General features: G+C 41.4%; 1 protein-coding gene across 1 annotated transcript in view; it reads left to right on the top strand.

Moving 5' to 3' along the window:
• ccdc146 (coiled-coil domain containing 146) overlaps positions 1 to 22335 on the top strand; it is a gene marked incomplete at both ends in the record, with an annotated part of 43767 nt that extends 21432 nt beyond the window's left edge. The window contains 18 exons of the mRNA XM_080051517.1: positions 805 to 887; positions 1036 to 1129; positions 1274 to 1347; positions 1964 to 2191; positions 2304 to 2393; positions 2831 to 2927; positions 4159 to 4251; positions 5434 to 5601; positions 6302 to 6390; positions 7075 to 7239; positions 7429 to 7504; positions 8114 to 8262; positions 8625 to 8853; positions 17716 to 17826; positions 18021 to 18158; positions 18480 to 18605; positions 20066 to 20188; positions 22135 to 22335. Coding sequence (XP_079907643.1) covers positions 805 to 887; positions 1036 to 1129; positions 1274 to 1347; positions 1964 to 2191; positions 2304 to 2393; positions 2831 to 2927; positions 4159 to 4251; positions 5434 to 5601; positions 6302 to 6390; positions 7075 to 7239; positions 7429 to 7504; positions 8114 to 8262; positions 8625 to 8853; positions 17716 to 17826; positions 18021 to 18158; positions 18480 to 18605; positions 20066 to 20188; positions 22135 to 22335 — 2334 coding nt within the window. The remainder of the gene's footprint in view (positions 1 to 804; positions 888 to 1035; positions 1130 to 1273; positions 1348 to 1963; positions 2192 to 2303; positions 2394 to 2830; positions 2928 to 4158; positions 4252 to 5433; positions 5602 to 6301; positions 6391 to 7074; positions 7240 to 7428; positions 7505 to 8113; positions 8263 to 8624; positions 8854 to 17715; positions 17827 to 18020; positions 18159 to 18479; positions 18606 to 20065; positions 20189 to 22134) is intronic.
• Positions 22336 to 25731: the final 3396 nt, after the last annotated feature.

Genomic DNA, 25731 nt, shown 5'->3' with positions numbered 1-25731 from the left:
AATACATTTATTTACTTGCATATCGTACTAGAATACCAGTATCTTTTTGATACTGTGCAAACACGCCTATGGTAAATCAATAATATACAACTATCAAACATAAGAGGGCATTCTGCAGCCTTTTAAATAACAGTTACGTAAACAACATAAATCGTCTGAACTAAGTGCATGTGTAAAAAAGTATTTTTTATGAGTCCATTTCCCATTGGGAACCCATAACATTAAGCGCGATATTAACTCTAATGAAAGACTCAAAGGGGCCGGGGGAGTTCGCATACTTCTCCCTCTCTGTGTACTTGTGTGTGCCAAACATGATTTAATAAGCTTGACTTTTGAAATTGAAAAACGACAAACAAGCTCCTAAAGTGAAAGGTCTTTTCGAGTGGAATGGATAACAGTCTGTTTAGTTTAGACAGTAGTTTGTTTACTGAAGCTTGCAAAATGGACTCGATGTAATATGACTTCTTTTTACAACAATGTTGACTATCTAACCTATTCTTGGGGTACAGAAAATGATGAGAGAAAAGTAATGAACTGAAAAATAATTTTGACCAATAAACGGTCCTGATTCTACATTTTGCCAATACAAAAAGAACAAAAAGTGGGGGGGAGGGGGGAAATGTATTGAGGAATAAAAAAACCTAGAAAAATCAATTCAAAATCAAAGGCTGAGAGAGTTAGGATAAAAATAACAACAGTATTCTGTGCCCTGTGCAATCTGAGTTAAATCAACTTCTCATCATGGACCTTATACATTCCTGATACGGGGATCTAATCTTCATACTTTCGGTTGGGTCCCTCCAGGAGCTGGAAAGCACAACAAAGGCACTGCAGGAGAAAACCGCCGATCTGAGGAAAGAGGTTTCCCAGAAGCAAGTGGATGCCAGGTATTTAGTCTTTAGCTGCTGCCTCAGTGAGCCCCACGTTTGCCCTGCAGATCAATACAGGTCTAACACATTCTCTCTGCGGAGCTCTTCATCGCTTTTCGTGGAGATAATACATGTACTAACAAATTGCCCCTCGCTCCCTACACAGAAGCCTGATTGAAGATGTGGAAAGCCATGAAATGCAGATTTTAAAAGAACAGAAAGAGCTGGGGGACATGACGGAGATCATAGAGCTCAAAGAGGTGTGTGTGTGTGTGTTAACGAGGGGGCGGCCATAGCTTACAGCACACATTCATTAGAGTAACAAATCGTCTGCTTTGTTACGTTTGTGTGTGCCTGTGTGTGTGTGTGTGTGTGTATGTCTTTTTTTCTCTTTTGTAATAAAGGCTGAGAAGGTTCGTCTCATCAGCATACCTGAGCAGATTTTCAAGGAGATTGAAAGGAAACGATCTAAGAAGGAGTAAGTACATACGGATAAACATTCATATTGTAGAAAGCCTTTCTCCTCATAGATCACTCAAGAGGCTCCAAGGGTTTCCAGGGTTACACTTGTTGTTCATTTTCCTCTCTAACAAATGCATCCTCCCTCAGTCTTTTTGGGCACACAGTAGATTGGTAATTTCAGTCCAAAAGTGGAACTGACAAATTTGTGTGGAATATATTGCAACTGTCAAACCCTTCCCAATAATTTCTAATAAATAAAAAAAACACATGCATCGTACATCATTATATTTTTTGCAGTGGCATTCGAAAGCTCCTTCCACCACCAGGGAGTGGTTCCACTTGGCGCTTCTCCGCAGTCTCTTATGTTTATTTCAGATTAATATTTGGCTCGCAAAGTAATGCAGTGGAACTGTCTCCACGAGCCGTGCGAGCTTGTAATTTGAAATTCACAAAGAGCTGAGGACGGAGCACCGTAGGGAGGGAGAGAGGGGGGTGGGCTGTAAAATATGGATACATGCATGCTGTTATTTCATAGGATATTCACTCCTATAGCGCTAGTGGAGCGTAACAAAGGGATACCCATGGCCTTGTTTATTTTTGTTTGCCCATCTTCACCCCCAAAACACTTTTAGAGCGGCAATGAAGGAGATGGAAACGCTTAATACGGAGATTTGGGAAGCAGAGCAGCAGGTGAATGAAGTGGACCGGTGTAACCGCTCTCTCAGGTCTAAGAGGGAACAGCTTGCTGAGGAGCTGCAGGGTCTGCGGGCCAAAGTAGAGGCCGGTCAGAGGCAGGGCAGACAGCTGGTAAAAGAGCAAGAGGTCAACAGGGAGGTGGAGGCTGAATTAACAGGGAACAGGTATACACAAACTCCTTCACAGTCAAAATAAGATAAATATAGTAAGATAGCAATACAGTATTTAATTTGGTTGGAGGAGGAGTGTGTTTTCACGCATGTTCTCTATCACCAGAGGTATCTTGGAAATGAAATTGCAGAACGTCATGTGTGACAGAAAGCACCTGTACGAGAGCCAATCCGTGCAGCTCCGGGAGAAAAACAGGTAGAGACGGAGCTCCATCGCACATTGAAACTAGTCCCCACATAAATACAAACTGTGCGCAAGGGTTTTTGCACTCACAGTTGTACACCAAATAATTATGTACATGTATGTGGTCTTTAGAGACATCCAGTCAGAGAGCTTTACATTTGGTTAGCTTGTTGCAGTACTCTTGAGTGTGAACGTAATGTTTTTCTGTCAACATTAATTATTTAAGACTTTTTTTAACACATTTCCACCGAACCAAGCTGATAAGAGCTTACAAAGTAGATGCACAAAGTTTTTACAGACAACAAAGTTCAAAGAGTTTATTGAGCTGTCCTCCATTGCTGAAAACCACCAAATATATCAAACCTAATTGTAGGTTTGTGTAGGAGGCTTAGCCTTATGATGACCGTGATGCATTTTTTAAAAGGGTGCCTTCCTGTCTTTCTCTTTAGGCAGATGCAGGCCCTGAAGAGGATAGAGCACGTGTTGACCACAGCCACTGAGCACCTTGAACACACACAGTCTATCTACAATGAGTTACAGGCACAGGTGACCTGTGGATCTGAGTGAAATGTGTTTGAATTTAAAGCAGTTGGAGCTTTCATGAGTGGTGTGGCTTTTTTTATTTAGCATCTGTTCATTAAACCAAGCCTTCCCAGTAAACAGAGAACCTCTAATAGCAGAAATGTACCAGAAAACAACAACAAAAAAGTATATATTTTTTTACTGGCAATTGGTTAGGAAACATTTCAAGGCTTAAAAACAGGTATGGGCACATTTATGGGTGTAAACGACACGGTGACAGTAATCGGCCCATTAAATCGTTGATCTGCATCATACCAGAGGCATTTTTCTTTTTGAATTCTCAAGCTTCCTGTCATTTCACTGATGTTCACACTTTTTAAAGAGAAATTGGAGAGAAGAGAGCGAGAAATGGAGTCATGGGAAATGCGTCAGCACATCTGACAAGCACATAACTGTGAAAGGAAATCACAATGACACTCAGGGAATCCACACATTGAATAATTATAGAAAACAAAGCAGCCTTTATTCACTCCTACTATTCTGCCAATTAGTAATGACTCTCACATGAACCCATTACTCATTAGAATTTGACTAAAGGCTGTTAAGACAAGCATTAGACAGTGTGTCCGTGGTGCTTACCTCAAAAATGATGTACATGAATCTCAAATAGGTTGTGATTGATAGCTTGCAATGCAATGTTGTTTTTGAAACTAAAACGACACAATACCTAATAGGGACTTTAAATAGTGGTAGTATTTCAGTGTTTCATTTATTTAAAATTGCAGCCATTGTATTTTCTTTTTTTATATACTTAAGCCCATAGATTTAGTCTCTCATGACTTGGAGGCAGTACCAGTTTTTAAATATGGAGTAGTATTACTCCCCACGCCTAAGGGCATTCATTTTTCATGATTGTGTGTGTGTGTGTGTGTGTGTGTGTGTGAGTGTGAGAGTGTGAACACTTTCAGTGCCAATGGATCTAACGGCAATCAGAGAGACCTCAGGGAAACTCTGATGTATAGCCTTAATTATGTTGCAATCTATATTTAATGCTGGATGGATATGAACAGTCTGAATTTGATTGTATGTTTGGCAATTTTCACTAGATCCTTATGGTGTACAGTGTGGACATCCATGTTTACAGCTTTTTATTAAGATACGGGACTGACTTACAGGAGGTGGAAGGTCTGCTCTCTCACTGAAAATCTGAACAGGCTTTTTTATTTTCACTTCACTATGTGACTTGAATTTTCAGTTGGATGCTGTTCCCAAAAGAGAGGCTGGTATCCTGCGGAGGATGGAGCTTCAGAAAGCAGTGGATGCTCTAAAAGACAGCTTTGAAAAACAGGTGGGAATAATGTGTGTGGGTGGACACGATATCATTAGCAATGAGAGGTAATGAACTGCAGTAGCACTTTAACATTCTATCTCTGTGGAGCCTGTCATTTATTTATTTTTAAAGAGGACATATTATACTCATTTCCAGGTCTTTGTTTTTTATGTTTGACTCATACATGATTGACATCACAGTAAACTCAGTAGATCTTCAGGATACTGTACCTCGCTCTTTCGTGCATTTGAAGCCTTCTCTCAAAACGGTCTGTCTTGCCCCCCTCCCTCCGAGCCCACTCAATTGTGATTGGTCACTTCCCAAAAGACTTCTATAGGGCTGCCCGGTACCACAGCTCGATTGAAAAATGTACTGAAAACACTGTACTTACAGCCCCTTTTGTCCAATTACTGACCTAAAATGAACACTGATAAAATGCTTGCGCTTCTGACTCTCCAACATGGCCAAATATCTTTGGAACGGTGCTGTCCTTTTACAGAGGATGATGTTTTCACACTGTATTTGGGAATAAAGTTTGAAAAAACTAAATTAACAGCGCCGTCCTTCAGCAGCAGTTTAGCTACTAATCCAGCTTGGTGCTGGCCTCTGTTGAGGAACCAGTCCTGTGTGAAGTGCAGTGAACAATTGCACAGCGCTTTGCATACAGCAGCAATACCATATAGAGAGATCCTGTCAGGTCACAGTGAGCCAGAGTTAGCTAAAAGTCCCGAAACTGTGCGTTCAGAGAGGTGCAGGGCCAACCTATTCAGGCTGCAGGGCTCACTTCCAAATGCACGTCGTACCTCCATTATTTTTACGCTTTGGCATCATTAAACAAGGCTAGCTGACATTGTAACAACATTTATAGGTCAGAAAGATGGGAAAGCATTATATGGGTCCCCTTTCAGCCGTGATAGAAAAGTGTTGATTCAATTCCATCTTGGTTTTTAGTATACCCCTATGTCTTGGAACTTTTGTCACTCGCTATCACTTGCACCTTTTCCAAAACTTTAATGATCACTTTTGGGGGGGGGGGGGGGGAGGCTGGCACTTTGCACAGAAAAAGTTTTTCAATATCCATCCTACATACTATGCTTGTATTAAGGGACTTATATTCTGCTGTCAGTAGCCCTTCAACTGCAGTGAAACTGTCACTGGGACATTTTTCAACTGAAAGTGCACAATGTGTCCCCTGCCCAGTGTTCAGCAGCTAAAGAGGAGAGCCAGAAGAAGCAGCAGTGTGGGATGATGCAGAGTCTGCTGAGGGAGTCAAACTGCCTCCGAGAAGAACTCCATAACCTCCGATGTCTGACACAGATCAAAGCAGAAGAGAGGGGCCAGAAGCACCGTGAACTGCTACGGGCAGAGGTTCAATACAAAAACACACACAGACACAGACACACAGAGATACGGTACAATTTATAAAAGGTTTTGATGTCATCATTAGCCCATTTTAGAACTTCTGCAGCCATAGATATGCATATTTCATACATAAACGAGTCAAAAGAAACATCAAAGAGGAACTAAAAAGTAGGTTTATAGTTTAGGCTTCCTTTGAGTGTGACAGGAGAGCAAACCCACTTTTAAAGGGTGCAAATGTATAAAATATGCAAAGAAAACAAACAGTGATGAGGCCATTTAGGTTCAGACTCTACAGGGGGCATTTGTTGGGCAGAAATATCTTTTTAATAAAAGGCTCTGGAGTCCTTTTCATCTTGGTAAAATCAAAGTAGAAACTTTTTATTTTGTCAACCATTCAACTACAATATCACTTACAACTACTGATTCATTAAGTCTTCTGCCTGAATAATACAAAAAACTAAATCGTTGTCGAGCTCCAAAACACATCAATTCATTTAAAAATCTGTACACTTAACCAGTCCTGCTAGATCAGCTATTCAATTTTTTATTTTTGTTACTGTCAGAAAAGAAGCTGCGAAAAACCCTTAAACATTGTGCAGCCACAGCTAGAACAGAAGGTTGATATTTGTGAGCACAGCCACACAGAAGTGATGATATTGTAGTTTTTCTTCTTCTTTTTTTTTTACCTGTGTGACTCCATCCACAGCAGCTGAACCAGCACATCCTGCGGGAGCTGCGAGAAAAAGACCTGATCCTCATGGACCACAACAAGCTGAATGCTATGCTGCAGCGCAGGTGTCACTGTGCGCTCTCTCTTCTTGTTTTCCTTGTCATCCACCCCTTTTTCATTAAATGCAAGAGTGTGTGTCGTGATAAAGAGGGCTTTGGTCACAGAGAAGCGGCTAGGCTATTAATGGCTAGTATTAGGGGGAAGCCTAATCACCTCATTCTCTGCCGCTGTCTTTTCCCTGTCCCTCTGTCTTAATCCCTTCTCTCTTACTTTTTAAGATTGCATTACACATTCCAATAACTTTTAGTAAATGTCATTACTGATAGTGAGGAAGGTCACAATTGAATTCCTTCCACAGTCTATTGATGATGAGTAGACTTACAATAATAATTGATTCACTGTTATTTTTTGTTGTTGTTGCCGCTCTGTTCTGTGTAAGAGCTGGGGATCCCAATTAATTCAGTTAAGACATCTGTACATGTTTTCTGGGTAGAAGAAATCTATTTTACTAATTAGTCGTAATTCAGTGCATCATCGAAAACAGCATCTAGTCGAGCAAGAACAGGGGAAAAAGATGATAATTAAATACTGTGAACCTTCTCTCTGCAACGTTAATACCTTCTCATATTTACCAGTCATTGTTCACACCTCGCAAACCTTACGTGAATGCTAAATAGGAAAAAAAGGTCTCATGCATTGCGACATTTAATTATATTTCAGTGGTATCTTTTTGATCCGTTCCACATCAGAGTTTCACAGTATTGTAAGCTGTGTCACATGATGGCGGAGGAGAAGAACAAGTACGTCAAGCTGAAGCAAGTCGCCTCACAGACGATCACAGACCTGACGGAGCAGCTTAAGGTCCTGGAAAATGAGATGGAGATCCAACGTACCATTGTCATCAACAAGGACAGGTGTGGTGTGGATGTGTGTTTAGTAGAGGGGAGGGCTGAGGGTGTTGCAACAAATTCTGCCTTTGTAAAAGTGATATGGTTCACTTTGTTAAGGCAGGGTGAATTGTTTTTCTTTAATTCTTGGCCAGTGCATTTGTTGGACGTTGTTGGACATTTTTATTTGTGTGTGCGTTTGTGTTTCCAATACAGATCGCTCACAAAGGCTCGTGTGAAGATCTCTAATAGCTGCAAAATGAGAGACAAACTGCGCAATGACATTTCCAAGGTCCAGACACACACACGCACACGCACACACACACACACACACACACGCACACAGAAACAATTGCAGTGATGACACCAGTCTAAACATACTTTGTATAATAATTCCTGTACAAATTTAACAGATGAAATACGTTGTGAAGTATAATACGCTTCAGGGGGCCCAAAGTTGAACAGAGATACAAAGCGGATGTTGTTTAGAGCTCAAACATTCTTGCATGTCCTTTTTTTAAGCCTTGTTTCTCACAGCTTTGGAGTTAATGAGGCACTGAAACAGAAGCACTTTGCTTATAACAGTTTGTGACTTGTGGTCATGTCTGATGTAGCCAAGTGTCTAGTGCTATCAAGTGGAAGTGAATCCTATTCACCCTAAAAGTAAAAACAGAAGTCTCGGAATTGCTTTTACTAACAAGAATTACACATGATCTTCTTTTGTTGTTAGAAGTGTGTTGTTTTTTTTCAAAACCAAGCAAGGTAAACAAATGTATGACTTTCCAGCACTAGTTCATTCGCTCAGAATGAAGATTGAAAAGTATCCATACATCAACATTAAGTGCCCTCTTATGGTTCTTAAAACATACTGATCATATGATTTTTTTTTAATTTGTTCTAGGTTGAATGGAAACACCGTCAGATCAGTCAGGCATGTGAGGATAGTAACCTGGAGTTGATGAAACTCACCCAAATGATCAACCTTCAGGAGCAGGCACTCCTGGACATGAACAAGAATCATGAAACGGCTATACAGCGGCGCAATTTTCTGTACGTTCATACTTCCGAACCTAAATAATTATATTTCCAGGGGATCTAAACTACATAAGTGAGAGTTAAAGAAAGGAACATGGAAATAGCTGTGTGTGTGTGTGTGTGTGTGTGTGTGTGTGTGTGTGTGTGTGTGTGTGTGTGTGTGTGTGTGTGTGTGTGTGTGTGTGTGTGTGTGTGTGTGTGTGTGTGTGTGTGTGTGTGTGTGTGTGTGTGTGTGTGTGTGTGTGTGTGTGTGTGTGTGTGTGTGTGTGTGTGTGTGTGTGTGTGTGTGTGTGTGTGTGTGTGTGTGTGTGTGTGTGTGTGTGTGTGTGTGTGTGTGCGTGCGTGCGTGCGTGCGCATGTGTGTCTGTCGCCTACAGTGGCATTCAGCTGCTGGAGCAAGAGGAGGTGTTGTTCAACTACTATGAAAATATGAATGTCCAGGGAGCAGCCATTACCAGGGGCAACATGGTGCTGCAGGGCCTGGAGAAGGAGATGAAAGACCTGCAGGTGGCCATTGATGAGGAGAAGAGGCAGATAGGCCTGAAGAAGAGAGAGCTGCCCCTCAGGAAACAGCTTGAGGGAGAGATCACTGCACTGCTGATAGAGGTGGGTTAATATCTGTCAACATAAACACACGCACTCGTACACAACCTCAGGGAGACATTAGCATAATCAGAACTGAAGTTAAGAAGCCTTTCTTCTACTGTAGCTTTCAACATCTGAGCCGCTTCATAATCTGCCAATTATTATTTTCTCAATATTCCATCTATGGTTCTATTCTGATAGAATGCAAAGATAAACTTAAAAGTGAAGTAAGCGGTTTATTTATGTTAATATAAGTGTTAAATTGCTATTTATTCATACAGTGATCACTTACATAATGTGCGCATTTCATAAAGCCGATCTCTCAGTCAGCTGCATGTAATCGGCAAATAAACTTTTCGGGGGATCCCGAAATTAATATCCAATCACAAGAGAGAACGCTACAAACCGAAACCCGTCTCACTCATGGTCTCACTGCCGGTGCACGCCAGAGCGACAGATGGGTGAATGTTTATGCGCCTACAATGGCGGAGCAGGTAAAAATCCTTTCCAATGTCTGTTTTGATGTTTTTTATCATGTTTTATCACACTTATGGATCTGAGTTGATGCTAGATAACTCGCTGCTTGAAGACCGCAGTGCATTAATGTGGTGACGTAGGGACGAGCGAGGGGACCGCTAACTGCAGTAACTGACAGGAAGTTAGCTAAAAGAACCATTCCGCTTACAGCACCTTTAAACACTTTGAATATTGTGAAAAAAGTCTGCAATGCAGTACGAAACAGTTCTGTGCTCTTTTTGCTTTTTGACATGGGCTGGTGTTAGGGCATCCTCTAAGTGTTTATGTTTCTTCTTGTATCGAATGAGCTTTGTGTAGTGCCATCGCTCGTATCCACTCATCTCTGCTGATTTTGCCATCAGTGTACTACTGCTGTCCACATTTCCCCCAGTGTCCAATCATACTGTGGCCCAGACTAAATCACGGGATGTGGGCCCAGCTTTATTGGCTTCAAAATGCTATCTGGAAGCAGTTAAGCCTGTCAATTAGTTCTTCCTGGTGTGATCAGATGATAAATGATTGCGTATTGTCCGCAAGATTTTGCTGTGTGTGTGTGTGTGTGTGTGTGTGTGTGTGTGTGTGTGTGTGTGTGTGTGTGTGTGTGTGTGTGTGTGTGTGTGTGTGTGTGTGTGTGTGTGTGTGTGTGTGTGTGTGTGTGTGTGTGTGTGTGTGTGTGTGTGTGTGTGTGTGTGTGTGTGTGTGTGTGTGTGTGTGTGTGTGTGTGTGTGTGTGTGACAAGACTTTATCCGACAGTGCTGCAAGCCATTGTCCAGCAACGTGTGTGTCCCTGCACCTTGTAACAAGAAGAAGAAAAAAAAATCCTGTGATTTATGTGATGTCAGCTGAGCAAAAAGAAAGCAGAGGATTGTGTGTGTGTACATGTGTCTCGTATATGTCTAGGGTATTGCAGACTTTGTGTGATTCTTTGTCAAGGTAAGGGGAACTCCAAAAGGACCAGTTTAAGTACAAGCTCCAGAAGACAATGCTTGCGAAATGTGATGACACTATCAGATCCATTTAGAGCAGCACTAATGAGCAGGCGTCGGTTTTAAAATACATTTCAAAGCTTTGCCGTATAATGAGACTTCTGAATTGCTCCAGTAAAGTATACTGTGAAGGAATGCTTTTTATTTGTATCCTAATTAACTGACTTCAATGTTCACATTCCACTTTGCATATACCGTAAATATCAGCAAATGTCTTTAATCAAGCTACAATATAGGTGAATTTGACTTTGCAATTGAGAAAAAAAGCTCTTCAAATACTCTAGACTTGCCACAAAACTACTGCAAGCCATCCATCAGTTCTCCATACAAGACAAGAAGCTGTCCAATCCTCCTCATTTTTTTGTTTTGTTGAGGTGAGCTGACAGTGGTTGCTGTCGAAAGTTCTCAGCAATAAGAAGCCTTTGCTGTGTCCTGTCCGTCGGCCGTTTCTTTTTGTCAGAAGTTTGAAGAAAGAGGCTGGAGATCTAAACCATGAGGGAAGAACCAAAACAAACACACACACACACACACACACACACACACACACGCTTCACAGAGACAGGCCTGAGTCACACATGAATAAATAACATACACAACACAAACAGATTCAAGAGAGTGACTGACACATGGAAGGGGAGAGATTTGAGAGGCACACACACACACACACACACACACACACACACACACACACACACACACACACACACACACACACACACACACACACACACACACACACACACACACACACACACACACACACGCTGAGTTTCCCCGCCAGTGGCTGCGTGGTGGGATTGGGTGTGTTGCTGCTCTGGATCACAGCGACTGGTTTTGACTTCGCTGCTGGACCAGACTTTCTCTCTTTTGAGTCTTGTGCTCTTTTGGACGAATGCAGAGTTGGAACAGACTTCAACATGTGCTGCCTTTTTTTTGTTTTTTCTAAAAACGCTCCTTTTCTCCATCTGTTTACTCCTTCTGCTGTTTATCGTTTGCTACGCCAGGCCTTGTTGATGCCATTGTTTTCTCTTTCACTCTTATTTTCTGTTGTTTCTCTCAACATTTGTTGTTTTCGCTCTTTCCCTCATCACCTTTATCCGAACACTCCTTCCTGTCATTATTCCCCCCTGAGGATTTGGTTTCGTTGGAAGGAACTACTTTACCAGAAAGTCCCCTCCACTTTCACATTCTTCTCTTCTCCCTTTTGTTTTCTGACTGACCTTGCGTTCTGCTTTAGATGCAGCACAATCCTACCTCCGGTCTTACTGTAGACATGGTAGCTGCGTGGCTCTATTGACGGAAATACCTGCCTGTTGATTGGTCGGTCAACCACTCTCAACACTGATCGAATAGTTTGCCATGAAGTTCTGTGCATATATTCAAGGTCCCCAAAGGATAGATCCCACTCTCTTTGAGGGACATCTTTGACATTTTTTACAGTGCTACCATGAATTAGATGTATTTTAAAATATATATATATATATTTCTATGTTGAATAGATTGCCATTACATTTGTCATTCAAGGACATCTGATGGTTGATTGGAATAACTCTGGATGATTCTCTTCACTTTTAATGTTCACTCATAGTTTAGTATGTAAATGCAGCCTCATTGAGCTGCTAGCATGGTTGTAGACTATCTGCCTTGTTTGGATACACATGCAACTCCTGGGACCTTCAAACAATCATCGGTCACATCCCTGATTAGTGATTCATTTCATCCGTCTGTTCATCCATCCATCCACTCATATTTCTCCCTCTCCTCCGTGTGTAAATAGAAAAATCATTTTCTAAATCGCTGTTTCCCCCCGCGCAGAGGCGTGTGGCTCCCCTGGGTACAAAAAGTGAATCTGGGTCTCTCCTACTGCAGGAAGCTTGCCAGCTCAATTCATTCTCTATGCGAATTCAATTTCCATGCAGCTGCCTTGCTGTCGCTTCATTATATATATTGTGTATTTGTATTCATCTGTGACCAGTTTATCTGTTCATTGCAAATGGGGCCCCGCCCTCCCCTTGATGGAAAATTGTGACAAAGATAGATCGGGCCATCTGTGAGACTATTGAAGTTCAATATACTCTAAGGCTTTCATTTGCTCAGAGGAATTTTAATTGCTGCCAAATAAACAGAGGATGCTGTTGGATTGGGAATTTACTGCTTGTTTATGAGTTGCCGGCAGCGCGACCTCTCAAACATACAGGTGTACGTGCACACACTGACATCCGTGCAGTGTTTGTGAAGTTGTGGTAATAACCATGAGGCTATATTTTAATATTAAAAGGCCTCCAATGAAAAGTGTTACCTCTGTTAAACAAGGCCAACAAGGCCACATGAATATTACAAAGAATACAGATGGATATATTTATAGAAGATATGAACAGAGGGTAATGGAGTACGATTTGGAACAGGGTGGGCCTGATGACATACTGCCCTATCCCTACAGTGGTGAGTCATATTGTTTGTCTGTCCGTCTCCTAAATGTCTGTCCAACTTCTCTGGAACACATTACCATGGGGGAAAAACCCACTGCAAATTGTGTCTTGTGCGAGTGAATGTGTATTGTAATGAAAGAGCCCCGAAAAAGCAAGCACACAGAAATAGAAAAAGCTGGTAATACTGATAGTAATTCTTGACTGTTGTTATTCTCATCGCGTGTTAAGCTCCACTCTAAAAAAAAAAAGTGTTCAAAGTAATTTGGTAGTTCGCCTCTTTTTCATTCAGACTTCTCTTCACACGGCTGACCCAAAAACACAAAGAATCCACAGCTTTATAACTCTGAAAAGACTTCAGACGAGTTGGGATAAGTCCCAAATGGGATATAGGGTTTGCAGTTAGTCCAGCAATGACCTCCCTTTGTTGGACCCACCACTAAGTTAGCGCTGCTACTCAAGGTTCCCAAAGCACATTTAATAGGATTTTTCTGACCTGGCCTTCCTTAAAAAAAACGTTTTTTTCTTCACACCTTGCCTGCTAATATTCACTGTCAGGGTGATAAAAGTAATCCGTGATTGCATATGATTTGAAGTTAAGGTCGGGTTGGGTTCTGGTCTGAGTTATCTTTCTTTGAAAGTCTTCCGAGCTTTTGATGTAGCCTGAGGTCCTTTTTTGTCGGCAGCGATCTTACCTTACCCCTACCTAACTATTCATGTCTCCCTGTTCTAGACTCAAAGTGAGGGCATTTAGTTTGTCAGGGGCTTCAAGGCTATGGGTAATGCATGTGTTTTGCAAGGTTGTGAATGAGTTTTTCTTCCATCACTAAACATCCCCGGAATTCGCCCCGCTGCAGGTTGTACTTTCACTCAACAAAATACCATTACTATTATACTACTATATCATTTTTCTTTTCTTTTTTTCATTACCCCAGTTTGACTCTAACATTGTAAATTGGTTAACTAATGCTTTTAATAAAATGTGATATGCTGTCAAATATCTATATCCATAAAGTTAAAAAGGAATATTTTTCTAATGTAATCCTCATTTGGGGCTTATGAAAACTTCCGTTCAGCTCCTTTGCTCGTATGTTCTGCTAATTAACCTTACATAAACTTATTATGCTTTTGTTTTTTTAACTTTTCCGCTTTACCTTTCCTGTCTCTTATTATTGTGAGGCACTTTGTAACCTCATTTCAGGAAGGGGTATATAAATAAGGTCATTATTTATCCTTAATTATAATACTGTTTTACATGCAGCATGCGTTCTCTTATTTTGGCCTTTTAAGCCAACATGCTAACTACTTACCGAGTAAATATTATGTAAATTGTATGCAAATTGTATTTGGCTTCGATGCTGACGTGTACAACGCATGCACAATGAGCCAAGGAAAGCAGCTATCCTTTGTGACTCTCCGATAAAGAAAAAACAGTAGACACTGACACAGACACGGATGAAAACAAGTAGAGACAAACATCAGCGCACACGAACAGAGGGAGGGAGGACGGGTGTAAAAATGTTAAGAGAGAAGATTGATTGAAGAGCGTAGAGAGGAGAAGGAGAGTGACAGAGACAGGCTGTATCCCATCCATCATGTAGTGTTTAAATGGCTTAGGGTGGCTGCGTATGAGGGCTGGAACACGGATCAATCAGACTCAGCCGTGACGTGAGGAGCGGCCACTCTCTTGTCTCAGACTGGTTATCACACATTCTGATGAAGTGTGAAAAGTTTATCTTTGAAGTTACTTTGAATCCACATTGAGAAAATCTAAATCATCATAGAAAATATTATGCTATGAGGCGTCCTTACACTGAATTTAAATTCTTGTTGGTAGGGTGTGTACATAAGAGTTGAGATGGTGTAGGTATTGTGAGGTACATGTCACCAATGTAAATGAAAGAACAAAAAGGAAACTAAAACTGGACCCATGACAGTGAGACAGGTAGAGCTAGCTTCCTCCCCCCCCTTTCACATTGACATCTTTGACAATGACTCAGCAAGTGTGAAAGGATGAAATGATACTATCCTTGAACAGTTAGGGTAACAATGACTGAGAATCAGGGTTAATGTTGGCCAGCTAGGATAACCACCTTCCACTCATACCTACCTTGCTATCTTCCACTTTCTAAGGCTAGTTAGCACAACTAGCTAACGTTGACTTTCTGAGTATAATATTAACAAGATTGTGTTCGACTTAATTGGTAGCGTCACCATGATGGTTTACAGTTGGTGGTACAGGTGCCCTACACGTCCATGTTCGGCAGGAACAACTCCTTGCACCACGAACAAGGTTTTTGCTGTCAAAGTCGTTCTAGGTGAAAAACCTGCCATGGTCCCTGTTGGGTCAGCCTCAATTCCTGTTTCTCCAGCATCTCTCCATAATTTTGTCTTTCTTGTCTGCTTTCACATCCTATCTATCCCTCCGTGCTGTCTTTCCCTATGCTCTTCGTCACTTTGTCTTGCGTTATCTGTCCGTCTTTAATCAGTCTCTCCGTGTACACTTGCCCCAGCTCCCATCTTTATCTCTAGCTTTTCAGTCTTATCTGCCGCATACCGTCAGTCATTTCCGCCTCTCAACCTTTTTCTATTTTCTTCTCTAGCATCCGTAACTCTAACCTTACAAATGCCTTACGTGGCTCACATGACCGTCACACTATTAAGTGAAGACTCGAGGCATATGGCGTCATTCTACGGGAAGCTGAGCACTGGAGTCTCTTTTAATCAGACTCACTGTCTTGTTTTGCACAAGAGAGGGCTCTTCATTAATCTCTTCCGTGAAGGGAGGGGGAGAATGGGAATCATCACTTTGTTCCACGCTGTCTTTTCAAGCCTGAAACACACACACACACACACACATTAGATGCAGTCGCGTAAACATACACAGGTGCATGTACGCACACACACACACACACACACACACACACACACACAGTGGGGTTGAGTGAGTGGGGAGAAGCTGCTGTTTCATTAGCCAGGTCGTGTCAGGTCAGAGCTCCTGTGGGTTCTGCCTCCTCTCTTTACTATCTGCTGTCTATCCAATCACATTTCCTATCTGGCCCAGCTGCATCTATTCATATTGCCTCACGTTCTACCTCCTTTTTTCGATTCACTTTTCTGTCACCTAATCTGCCTTTTTTTTCTCCTCCTTTATATTTTCTGCTGGTCTCTGTCACGCTTCCTTGATCATCTCGGCTCCATATATTTTTTTTATATATAGACTGCCTTTTATTTATAACTTCCCCTTTTTAAGATGCCGTAGCTACTTTAATTGCCCATTTTCATCTGCAATCCCACGCACAAGTTAAGAGGCCTCTTGTCTCCTCCTTATTTGTCTTAAGTAGAGGATATTAGAACTAACTGCTTCTGTTCCATTAAACAGACTGACCAGGTGAAACGGCGGTGCAGTTACGAGCCCATCTCCACGGCTGTGTGTTTACAAGGGGCCACAAATAATGATTAGTCTCTTTTCGGTGAATGTGTTCATTATTTTTTTAAATTGGGTTGAATTACCACTTAGTCCATTCAATTTACCGGAGCTGGTTGGAGCCATTCGAAGACTATTTGAGGCTTTGAACCAACAGTCCAAAACGCAGATAGATTTAATTAACCCCTTAAAGCTATAGTGTGTAACTTCTGTTGCCCCCCAATGAGGAATTCTGAGTAATTACAACAACGCTGTCGGCGCATCCACATATCCACACAGATTTTATTCCTTCTGCTGAAACCTGCGTCCAGGTTTTTTCGTAGCAGTAGAATCAACAACTGAAAATGTCTTGAGCGCTTCTTAGGGATTTTTCTGAGCTCCTGTGCCAGTGTCAGGGATGACCCCAGCTTTAATGCTGCCATACTGAGAAATACAGATATAGAAATACAGTAGAGTGAGTTTTGAGTCAACTCGTTTGGCGATGGCTTGAATGTAACCGACATTCATTTAGATGACAATGTTACGCAATATAGCTTTAACTTAGTTTAATATAACTTTTTGTTTTAATTAACCCTATAATAACCTTTTTATGGGTTTTAATTATGCCACATGTATCACATTAATATGTATTTTCATGATCAGCCAACTCTTTTGAGTTTTATATTAACACCTCATGCAGCAACAGTGTTTTTATGGCTGCACCAATCCATCAAATGGAAATAGTCTGGGCCAAAATCTATACACATTTCTAAAAAATCTAGCATGACAGAAACTCTACAGGGAACCTTTTTAATGAATGCAAATGTTCCTGTCATTCGTCTGAACAGTTTATCAATAAATCATGGCGGTGCTAAATGCATTACTTTAGCAACCCTTTAATCACTCGCACTCTAATCCTGAAACAGCTCTAATGAGTCAGTATTCAGCTCAACACCTGAATCTAAAATGCCTGCACTGTCCTTTAACTTAATTTTAATATCTTCGCTTTGCACCTGCCAGCCCTGTGTTTCTCTCTCGCTCTTTCCAACTCTTTTTCTTTGTGATTTCTTGTGTATCCTTACATCCCCTTCTATTTGCCTTTTCTTAAGGGATGTCAGAATATATTTATATTAAAACAACTGCAGTCCCTTAGAGGGATCCTGTGGCATTTCTTACATTTTCATTGCTTTTTATCACACTTCGCCAGTGACTTGTCACCGAGCGGGAAGTAGCTTCCATATAGACACTTCATTTAGCTGATAAAACGTTTTCTTCTATATGCCTTGAGGACACAGCACTCGAAACACAGACAGTAGCAGAACCATATTTGAGATGTCTTGCTTTTATACTTTCACGTTGTTTACTTATTCATTTGTCTGAAGTGTGCTGCCCCGTGGGAAATCATTTTCATTACTAGACCTCGATGACAGCGACTACAGTCAAAGCCTATAGGGAAAGTATTGAGGTCTATATTGAACTTGTCAGCACAATATATCTATGTGTACATATTTTCACACTGTCATCTTGTTTGTGTCTGTTGTTCTCTCAGTTGTCAGAAGCCAGGGACAAGACGCTTGAAGCCCTCAATCGAACAGTCGATTACAAAGAGCTGAAAGGCCAAGACCCCGCATCTGTAGAGCTGGTCAAGAAGATTGAGCAGGTACACGACAACAACATTAAAATTAGTTTTATGTGTACGAAAATGGCATATGTTTTGCCATGCACTGTCCTCCTCTGGTGTCCTTTTAATTAAGCTCATATATAGACTACAAAGGAGCAACATTTGCTTGTTTTTTCGTGGTGTAAGTTGATTGAAAAAGAGACAATAACTAGTGTGTCTCTATGCATTTGCAGCTGGAGATGAATCTAGTCGAGAGCGAGAGGCGCGTGCTAGAAAAAGAACTGCTGGTGGACCAAGTGACCCGGCTCACCAAGCCCCTCAGAGAGCAGGCCGACAACTGCCAACAGGACTGGCTCTCGCTGGCAAAGAAGGTAGACTCCCACATAAAACTCAGATTAACATATATAACACACGGCATTGACATGTTGGGCATCAACATAGTAGATCAAGGAAGGTCTAAATCACATTGTGTGTGTGTGTGTGTGTGTGTGTGTGTGTGTGTGTGTGTGTGTGTGTGTGTGTGTGTGTGTGTGTGTGTGTGTGTGTGTGTGTGTGTGTGTGTGTGTGTGTGTGTGTGTGTGTGTGTGTGTGTGTGTGTGTGTGTGTGTGTGTGTGTGTGTGTGTGTGTGTGTGTGTGTGTGTGTGTGTGTGTGTGTGTGTGTGTGTGTGTGTGTGTGTGTGTGTTCCCCTAGTTGAACGAGCACCGAACCCACATTATCGACACCAGTCACCGCATGATGGCCGTCTCCGCAGAGCTGTCCATGAAGCAAGCCGCTGCTTTGTCTCTCCGGCAAGAAATCAAAGAGAGAGAGCTCCAGGTCAGCGCTGGTGGTCCCGGTCACTCACAGACACACTCGCAAACAAAAGAAAATCTGACTCTGGAGCCCAAACTGTTAAAGCTACGTTGGCACATTCTCCCCATTTATTAAGCGTTTTAAACAGGTGAACACAGGAGGACAGTGTAATTCAATATTATTTGTTTCATAAAAATACATTTATATTATAGAACCTCCAAGGGGTTCATGAAAATAACATATTTCAATAAAGGAAAAAGAAAAAATGCAAGACACAAATGCATTATTGATTACATAGTGTATCAAAGCATTGGGGGGATTTCGATAAATATTTAAAAGTCATGCAGAGAAGCAAGCAGTGGGTTGACTTTATCTGCAGAATCAATGTTGTTAACAACAACAACAAAAACCTCCACAAGGTTTATTTATTCAAAATCTGTTTGGGAGCTTTCGTTCATGTCAGACACGGTTCTCATCGCGGAAGTGTAGATGTGTTTTCAGAGCCTTTCAAGGACTTCTTGTCAATGTGGGCATGCTATCAAAACACTCAAACACTGATCCTGAGTGGACCTTGTGGAGAAGACTGTTGTCGAAAAATTCAAGAGTAAACTTTCAATACATTTGTGTGAGTTTATTGGAACTGAAAGTTGCACCTGCAGCCTGTCAGCAACTTTTATATCCATAGCAACCAAGAGAAGTTCCATTGGTTGTTGACATTTAAACCACATCAACAGCTGTCTGCTATCATCTCTGTTCAAGACTCAAAATTGTATGAACTGTAAGTTGATCTTTAAAATGGTTCTAAATAGTCTTAACTTGCTTATCAAAAGATAAAATACATGCAGTTGTTTAACATTCTTCTGTTGTTTAAAGCGTATGACTGTATTTGCATAGCTTAATTCTTTTACATTTTAATACGCATACATTAGTTCTCTGTTTTAGTCACCACGGCAGACCCCTTTCACATTAATCAAAGTAATATTTTCTCATTTGAATATCATACAGTATATATATATGCGAGAGCCGCTTCATTGATTTTATTTTTGATACAGTTCTATTTAGAAGTTAAGGACCATTATCAATATTTCACAACATATTCCTGTCAAATTGGGAGTATGAAAATAATAAGTCTTAAGTGAAGGCAATAAGCAATCAGCTCATCATTATTTCAGAATGTTTTTGCAATTCTGACTCAAGTTGGACCGGAAAGTCTCAGTGCTAAAAAAAATGAAATCCTCATGCCTTAGTAAATGTTTCAAGACATCTGTGATAATAACCAGCAGCTGATGTATGCCTGCAGCGTGCCGCAGACACAGCGAGACATAGAGAATGCGGAGAGAGAGATAACTTTGCCCACATTCTGACACTAATACGATCATCTTTTTTTTTTCCGGGCCGCAGTTTGAATTGAGTTGAGCCAGGAGGGTGCAGAGTGGACAGAGTGAGAGGAATATAAAGTGAGTGTTTCTCCTGTGTGTTTCCAGATGGACAGGTGCCAGCAGCAGCAGGAGCAGGGCCTGCCACCGTGCCCCGAGATAGAGGAGGAGTGGAGGAGGATGCTCCGAGACAAGAAGAGGAGACAGAGGAACAAAGAAGACAAAGCCAGGGTAAAAGAACACTGCTCAGGGATTGATTAAAGCAATGAGCGGCTATAGAAAATGAGAAAAGAAAGTTTAGTGGGAACAGGACAGGGCAGGATTCCATTAAAGCCTCTGGAAACCTGGTCTAAAATAGAAAAAAATAATAATAAAACAATACATCATGTCAAAGTTGGGTGTCTCAATACACTTTTTACAAAAATCTGATTTGATATAAATGTTCAGAAATATATTTAAAAAAAATTGATTAAACAAACAGACGTTTTACTGTCTTGATCGTTTCACAGGACTGGGTGGGCGTGTCCATTTCAACCGGTCTCCATGGCAAAAGTCATTGTTTTTATAGAACTATTCGGGCATGATTGGTGATTTGTTCAACATACTTATTTTGTAATAAGAACCAGAGCATAGCCCACCTCCCCTCAAAATTTTATCAAACTTGAATATCGATTATTATTAATTTTTTTTATTAGTACATTACATCACTCTTTTCAGATGCCAACTATCATGCAACCAACTCCACCAATGACGTAATTACAAAGAATTAGGTGGATTTGGGCTCACAGGGGCTTTAATATCCTGAGGTGAAAACAGGCTGCTGTTAACATGTTAACACACAGACTCAGACAGAGAGGCGAGGAAGACACTTTTAGAACAGGCGCTGGAGCAGTTTTCACCACGCGCACACACACACCGGATGAGAATGGCAGGAGGCTGACAAACAGAAGCAGAGGGCTGTCTAGTGTCTACACAACAAAGGCACACATACGGGGATCAGATGTGTCTGGAACCAGTCCAACCCAATGCAGCCTGGCTGTTGTTAGACCGATCTGTGTTTTCTCACCCTGTTTATTCTTCGCATAGCCGTCGGCCTAAAAGAAACACACAACAGCCCCATTCTGTATGCACAATGTCAGCCCGAAATGTAATATATAAATATGGAAAAGGGACCTGCAGATATCTGTATTGTTACTCAGCCAGTGTATCGCTGATCTAAGAGTTAAGCTTTGTTTCTACTTTAGGAGTCATTGTTAATCCTGTTGTATGTATTGGGGGGGGGGGGGTTCCTATTTTTTTTTGTTTTTTTGCCTTCACAGCCATTACCCCTTGTTTTGTGTGCAGTCCTCAGATCACATGCCAGCAGATAAACCGTTCATATGCATGAGAAAATCGCCATCTCTTTGAAGTAGGACAGTGTTGAGAATTGACTAATGCACTGTGGGGGTTATGTTGTCTTTAAGGGATTTCTTGACATAACCAAAAAAAAATACAGAATATAGCCTCATCCTCATCCTTCTGGCTATACATCTTGAGTGAGAAAAAACAACTGTCGATGGATATTGTTGTTGTTCTGCAGCTTGTCTGTCTTGAAGTCTTCTGTGCATCAAAACCAGTCATTCAGTTGACTCCCTCTTGGTATTGTTTGTGTTCCAAAAAGACTAAAGCCTGTATTACAAACCCAGAGCACCTCCCAAATTACTAATCTCTCTAAAGTGAATTTTCAATTACTGAAGATAAAATGAAAGGACGACAACAACAAAAAAATCATAGATCAAACTTTAATCAGCCTTGATTATGAAACCTGTGCACATGCGCTCAGCTGTTCACTGGTGCCCTTGCAGTCGTCTTTAAGTTTAAAACAATTATAAATGGATTAGTCCATTTCCATGATTAAAATTCGGGAAAATTATATTTTTTTACTATTTGGGCCAAGGTCATGCGGTCTTACAACAATAATCAAACTGCCTGTGTGTGTGTGTGTGTGTGTGTGTGTGTGTGTGTGTGTGTGTGTGTGTGTGTGTGTGTGTGTGTGTGTGTGTGTGTGTGTGTGTGTGTGTGTGTGTGTGTGTGTGTGTGTGTGTGTGTGTGTGTGTGTGTGTGTGTGTGTGTGTGTGTGTGTGTGTGTGTGTGTGTGTGTGTGTGTGTGTGTGTGTGTGTGTGTGTGCGTACTGTAGATGGCTGAAGAAGAGGAGTGGAACCAGTTGCCCAATGGAGAGTACACCACAGCAAACGCCCGTCCCAATGCATACATCCCCCAGACCGAACTGCTCCCTCTGCCCAAACCCTACGGAGCCCAGGCCCCATTCAAACCCAGCCAACCAGGAGCCAGCATGAGACACATCCGCAAACCCTCACTCAAGCCTTTACAGATATAGAAATAAAAAAATACTGTATCTCAGACTTTTCTGATTCGCCTTTAAGAAACATTTTATTTGAACTTGTGGAATAGAACTAAACTTGAAAATCAAATAAAACATATACTGTACAGTACATTTGTTTTTTCAATGTATTTCAGTCTATGGCTTTTTCATCTCACACCCGTATTGATCTATCTACAGTATGTGTGATCCATTCCCCACACACCTCTCTTAAATGCTGCTCCTTCCTCTCCCTCTCTGCTTCCTGGGTTTGTTGTTGGTGTGTGTCTCACATGACTAAACAGCAGTAGTATGCTGGAGGATAGAGAGCGTGTTTTTGAGAGTGTGCTTGTGTTGACTGCATCTGGTTGTAATTTTTGTTTCCTTTTTTTTTTTCTTTTAAAATATTTACTGGCAGGAGCTTGTTTACACTCTTGCTTAGAGTAACACTGAATACTGTAGGGGAGTGGAACAGAGGACACAAGAGATTAGAGTGTGTGTGTGTGTGTGTGTGTGTGTGTGTGTGTGTGTGTGTGTGTGTGTGTGTGTGTGTATTGTTACATCACGTCCACTGACATGTTGTTTTGGAGTTCATTTTGGTTCTTATGAACACATCGTTATCTTGTTATTACTTTTCTCTTGATGAGAGTCATTTTCTCAGGGACACTGAAATAGCCCCCTTACACACACACACACACACACACACACACACACACACACACACACACACACACACACACACACACACACACACACACACACACACACACACACACACACACACACACACACTCGCACAAATACTTACAACCTTGCAGCTGATGAATAAATTGCAATGGGTTTAAGCTCTGATCCCGGCTAAGAGTGGCTGCCTAATGCATAAAATGATAAATGTTAATAGAGAGAGAGAGAGAGAGATCAGGCAATGAAAGAGCATAGAGAATGACAAGAGAGAGGAGAATTTAAATGAAGAGGAAGGAGAGATGGCAGTGTGAAAAGGTTGAAGAGGAGTCAAAGGGAAAAATGTGATAAGAGCAGGGACTCTAAATGGGCTGGAGAGTTAAGAGTTAGTTACTGGTGACGAAAAAAACAAAGTCAGAAGAGGGAAATTTACTGGAAGTGGTTCTATCGGCTAATCTAAGTTTAAAGAGACAGTGTTTTGGCGCCAGTGAGCATGTTTTGCAGCTTGTAAGTATGTGTGTGTTTGTGTACCAAGCTCATGAGGGGACAATTACCATATACGCCAGTGATAGCAAACTACTTCTACAGTTTCCCATAAAGTTGGTTAAACTTATTTGAAAAATATAAAGAATTTGATCGAAAAATATGTACTCATATTTGTGTCTGTAGTGAAGAACATTTTGGTGGCAAATTTTAGGTATCTCGTATTTGCAAAACTTCATATAACTCATGTTAGTAATTCTGTTATATTCTGTTCAGAGAAGGTCAATCTTAAAGTGCGGCCACACCAAACGCGTTACACGCATAAGAGGCGTATAAAATCGTAAATTTTTCCATAGGGAACCATTGGTAGGCACACGCGCCTAGCGCGTGTTTACGCGTGGCGCATAGCCGCGTTTAGCCAATCAGCTTGGAGAATGACCCGACGTCACATACATCAGCACGGTCGGAGAACAGTGTACAGTACACAAAGGCTGAGAAACACCGAGGAGGAAAATGTGTTTGCGGGCGGCCGGTGCTGTATGACAGCCGCTCGGGAATAGAAGACGTGGGGAAAGTGAACCAGGAGAGTATACTTCCTGGTTAATTCAGTGAATATGCGCGGCTGTGCTTTAGCCGATAAACCAAGTTAGAGCCGGATAGCATTAGTTAACTCACCCGGTTGTGTGCGGCTAGTGCCTCAATATTATGAACCCAAACATGACGGCTATGTCCGGGGAACTTTCACGACAAGTACAGCGAAGCACCGGTGTTTATATCTACGCCAGCCGGTCCCCTGTCTGTCACAGCCCAGGTAGGGTAATGTTGGCTACTTGCCTTTATTTTGTGCCGCCGTGCACAATGCTGCTGTAACTGTGTAATGTTGCTGCCTTGCTGTTTGTGTGCATTTCCGAGCTGCGTGAATAATCAGCTATTGTTGCTGTTTATTTGTCTTTTGGCACAGTTGTTGGCCGTGTTGTTGTTGTTTTTGTGCGGACATGCACACTGTTGTGTCGGGTCGGGTCTGATCGCAGCCATGGTTGATTAGGGGAAATAAATTATTGGGAGGGAGAGGCACGTTACACACGAAGAACCATTTTTGACAAAAAATTATCAAGCAACATTTTAGCAAGCAGGCCACAGATAATAATTTTTGATGGCAGAACATTTGGTTGCAGAAATTGTGTTGACGGTTTACAAATGGTAAATGATCAAACAACCTAGAAAAGTAAATGAAGCACATTTTGATTCATGTTGCTAGAATATGTACTTTTTGATCCCAATAATAATTTGAGAAAACCAAAAGTCAGACAGACAAATTGTAGACCAACTTGCTGTTTTAATGTTATGCATTTGCATGACCAATGGACAGATGGGAAAATGTGTTTGTTTGCATACTGAGGATCCTCATAAGCTCTCCATATTAATATAACCAGTCAGAAGAGGAAATCATGGACTGTGAGGAATTTGAAAACTGTATAAAACACTTCATGCTGAATGTACAATTTGGAACTTTTTACAGAAACCTTCTCCGGTTTTCCTCTTGAACCTCTTGCCTCCTGATATCGATAGTAGTAATACTGAAGTAACGATATAATTTGAAACAACTGCAGCAGAAATAGTTTGCTACAAGTAACGGATAAACAGTTCAAACGTTTAGCTTCTAGCTGTGTCAGACAGAAAACTTAAAAAGAACCACTCAGGTTTGCTTGGTTTGTGTTACACGCTGTGTAAGCCAAGTTCTAAAAAAGGTTCAATAAGGCACCAGGTTGAGTGCAGCTCCATCCATCCATTGATGTGCTATGTGTGTGTGTGTGTGTGTGTGTGTGTGTGTGTGTGTGTGTGTGTGTGTGTGTGTGTGTGCGTGTGTGTGATCATCCACTGCAGGCTGTCAGATAAACTTAGCCCCTAACTGTTTGTGCTTATTATGCTGGCTACATAACATTGACTGCATAACAGGGGAATGGAAGAGGCAATACGGTGGGGGAAGCAATGAGCGACTTAATCACGCTTAAAAAAGAAATTCTCCAGAAGAAAAATCATTTGGGACAACTGGGGGGGAGGGAAAGAAGGTTGTGTAATTTAGCATTATATGTGTAAAAACATTATGGGTGTGTTCTTGGTTAAGTTAAGTGTGACTCAGTGTGTGTGTATGTGATGACTGGTGCTGAGATTACTTCCTCAGAATCAGAAGAGCTAGCTTTACTCCTCTGCAGTGCGTTTTCAAGCTACAAAAAAACAAAAAAAACGATT

This window comes from Ammodytes marinus (genome assembly GCF_949987685.1).
Source record: "Ammodytes marinus genome assembly, chromosome: 22".
Lineage (NCBI taxonomy): Eukaryota > Metazoa > Chordata > Actinopteri > Uranoscopiformes > Ammodytidae > Ammodytes > Ammodytes marinus.
The sequence above is the reverse complement of the archived record's forward strand: the minus strand, read 5'-3'. Positions and strand labels throughout refer to the sequence as shown.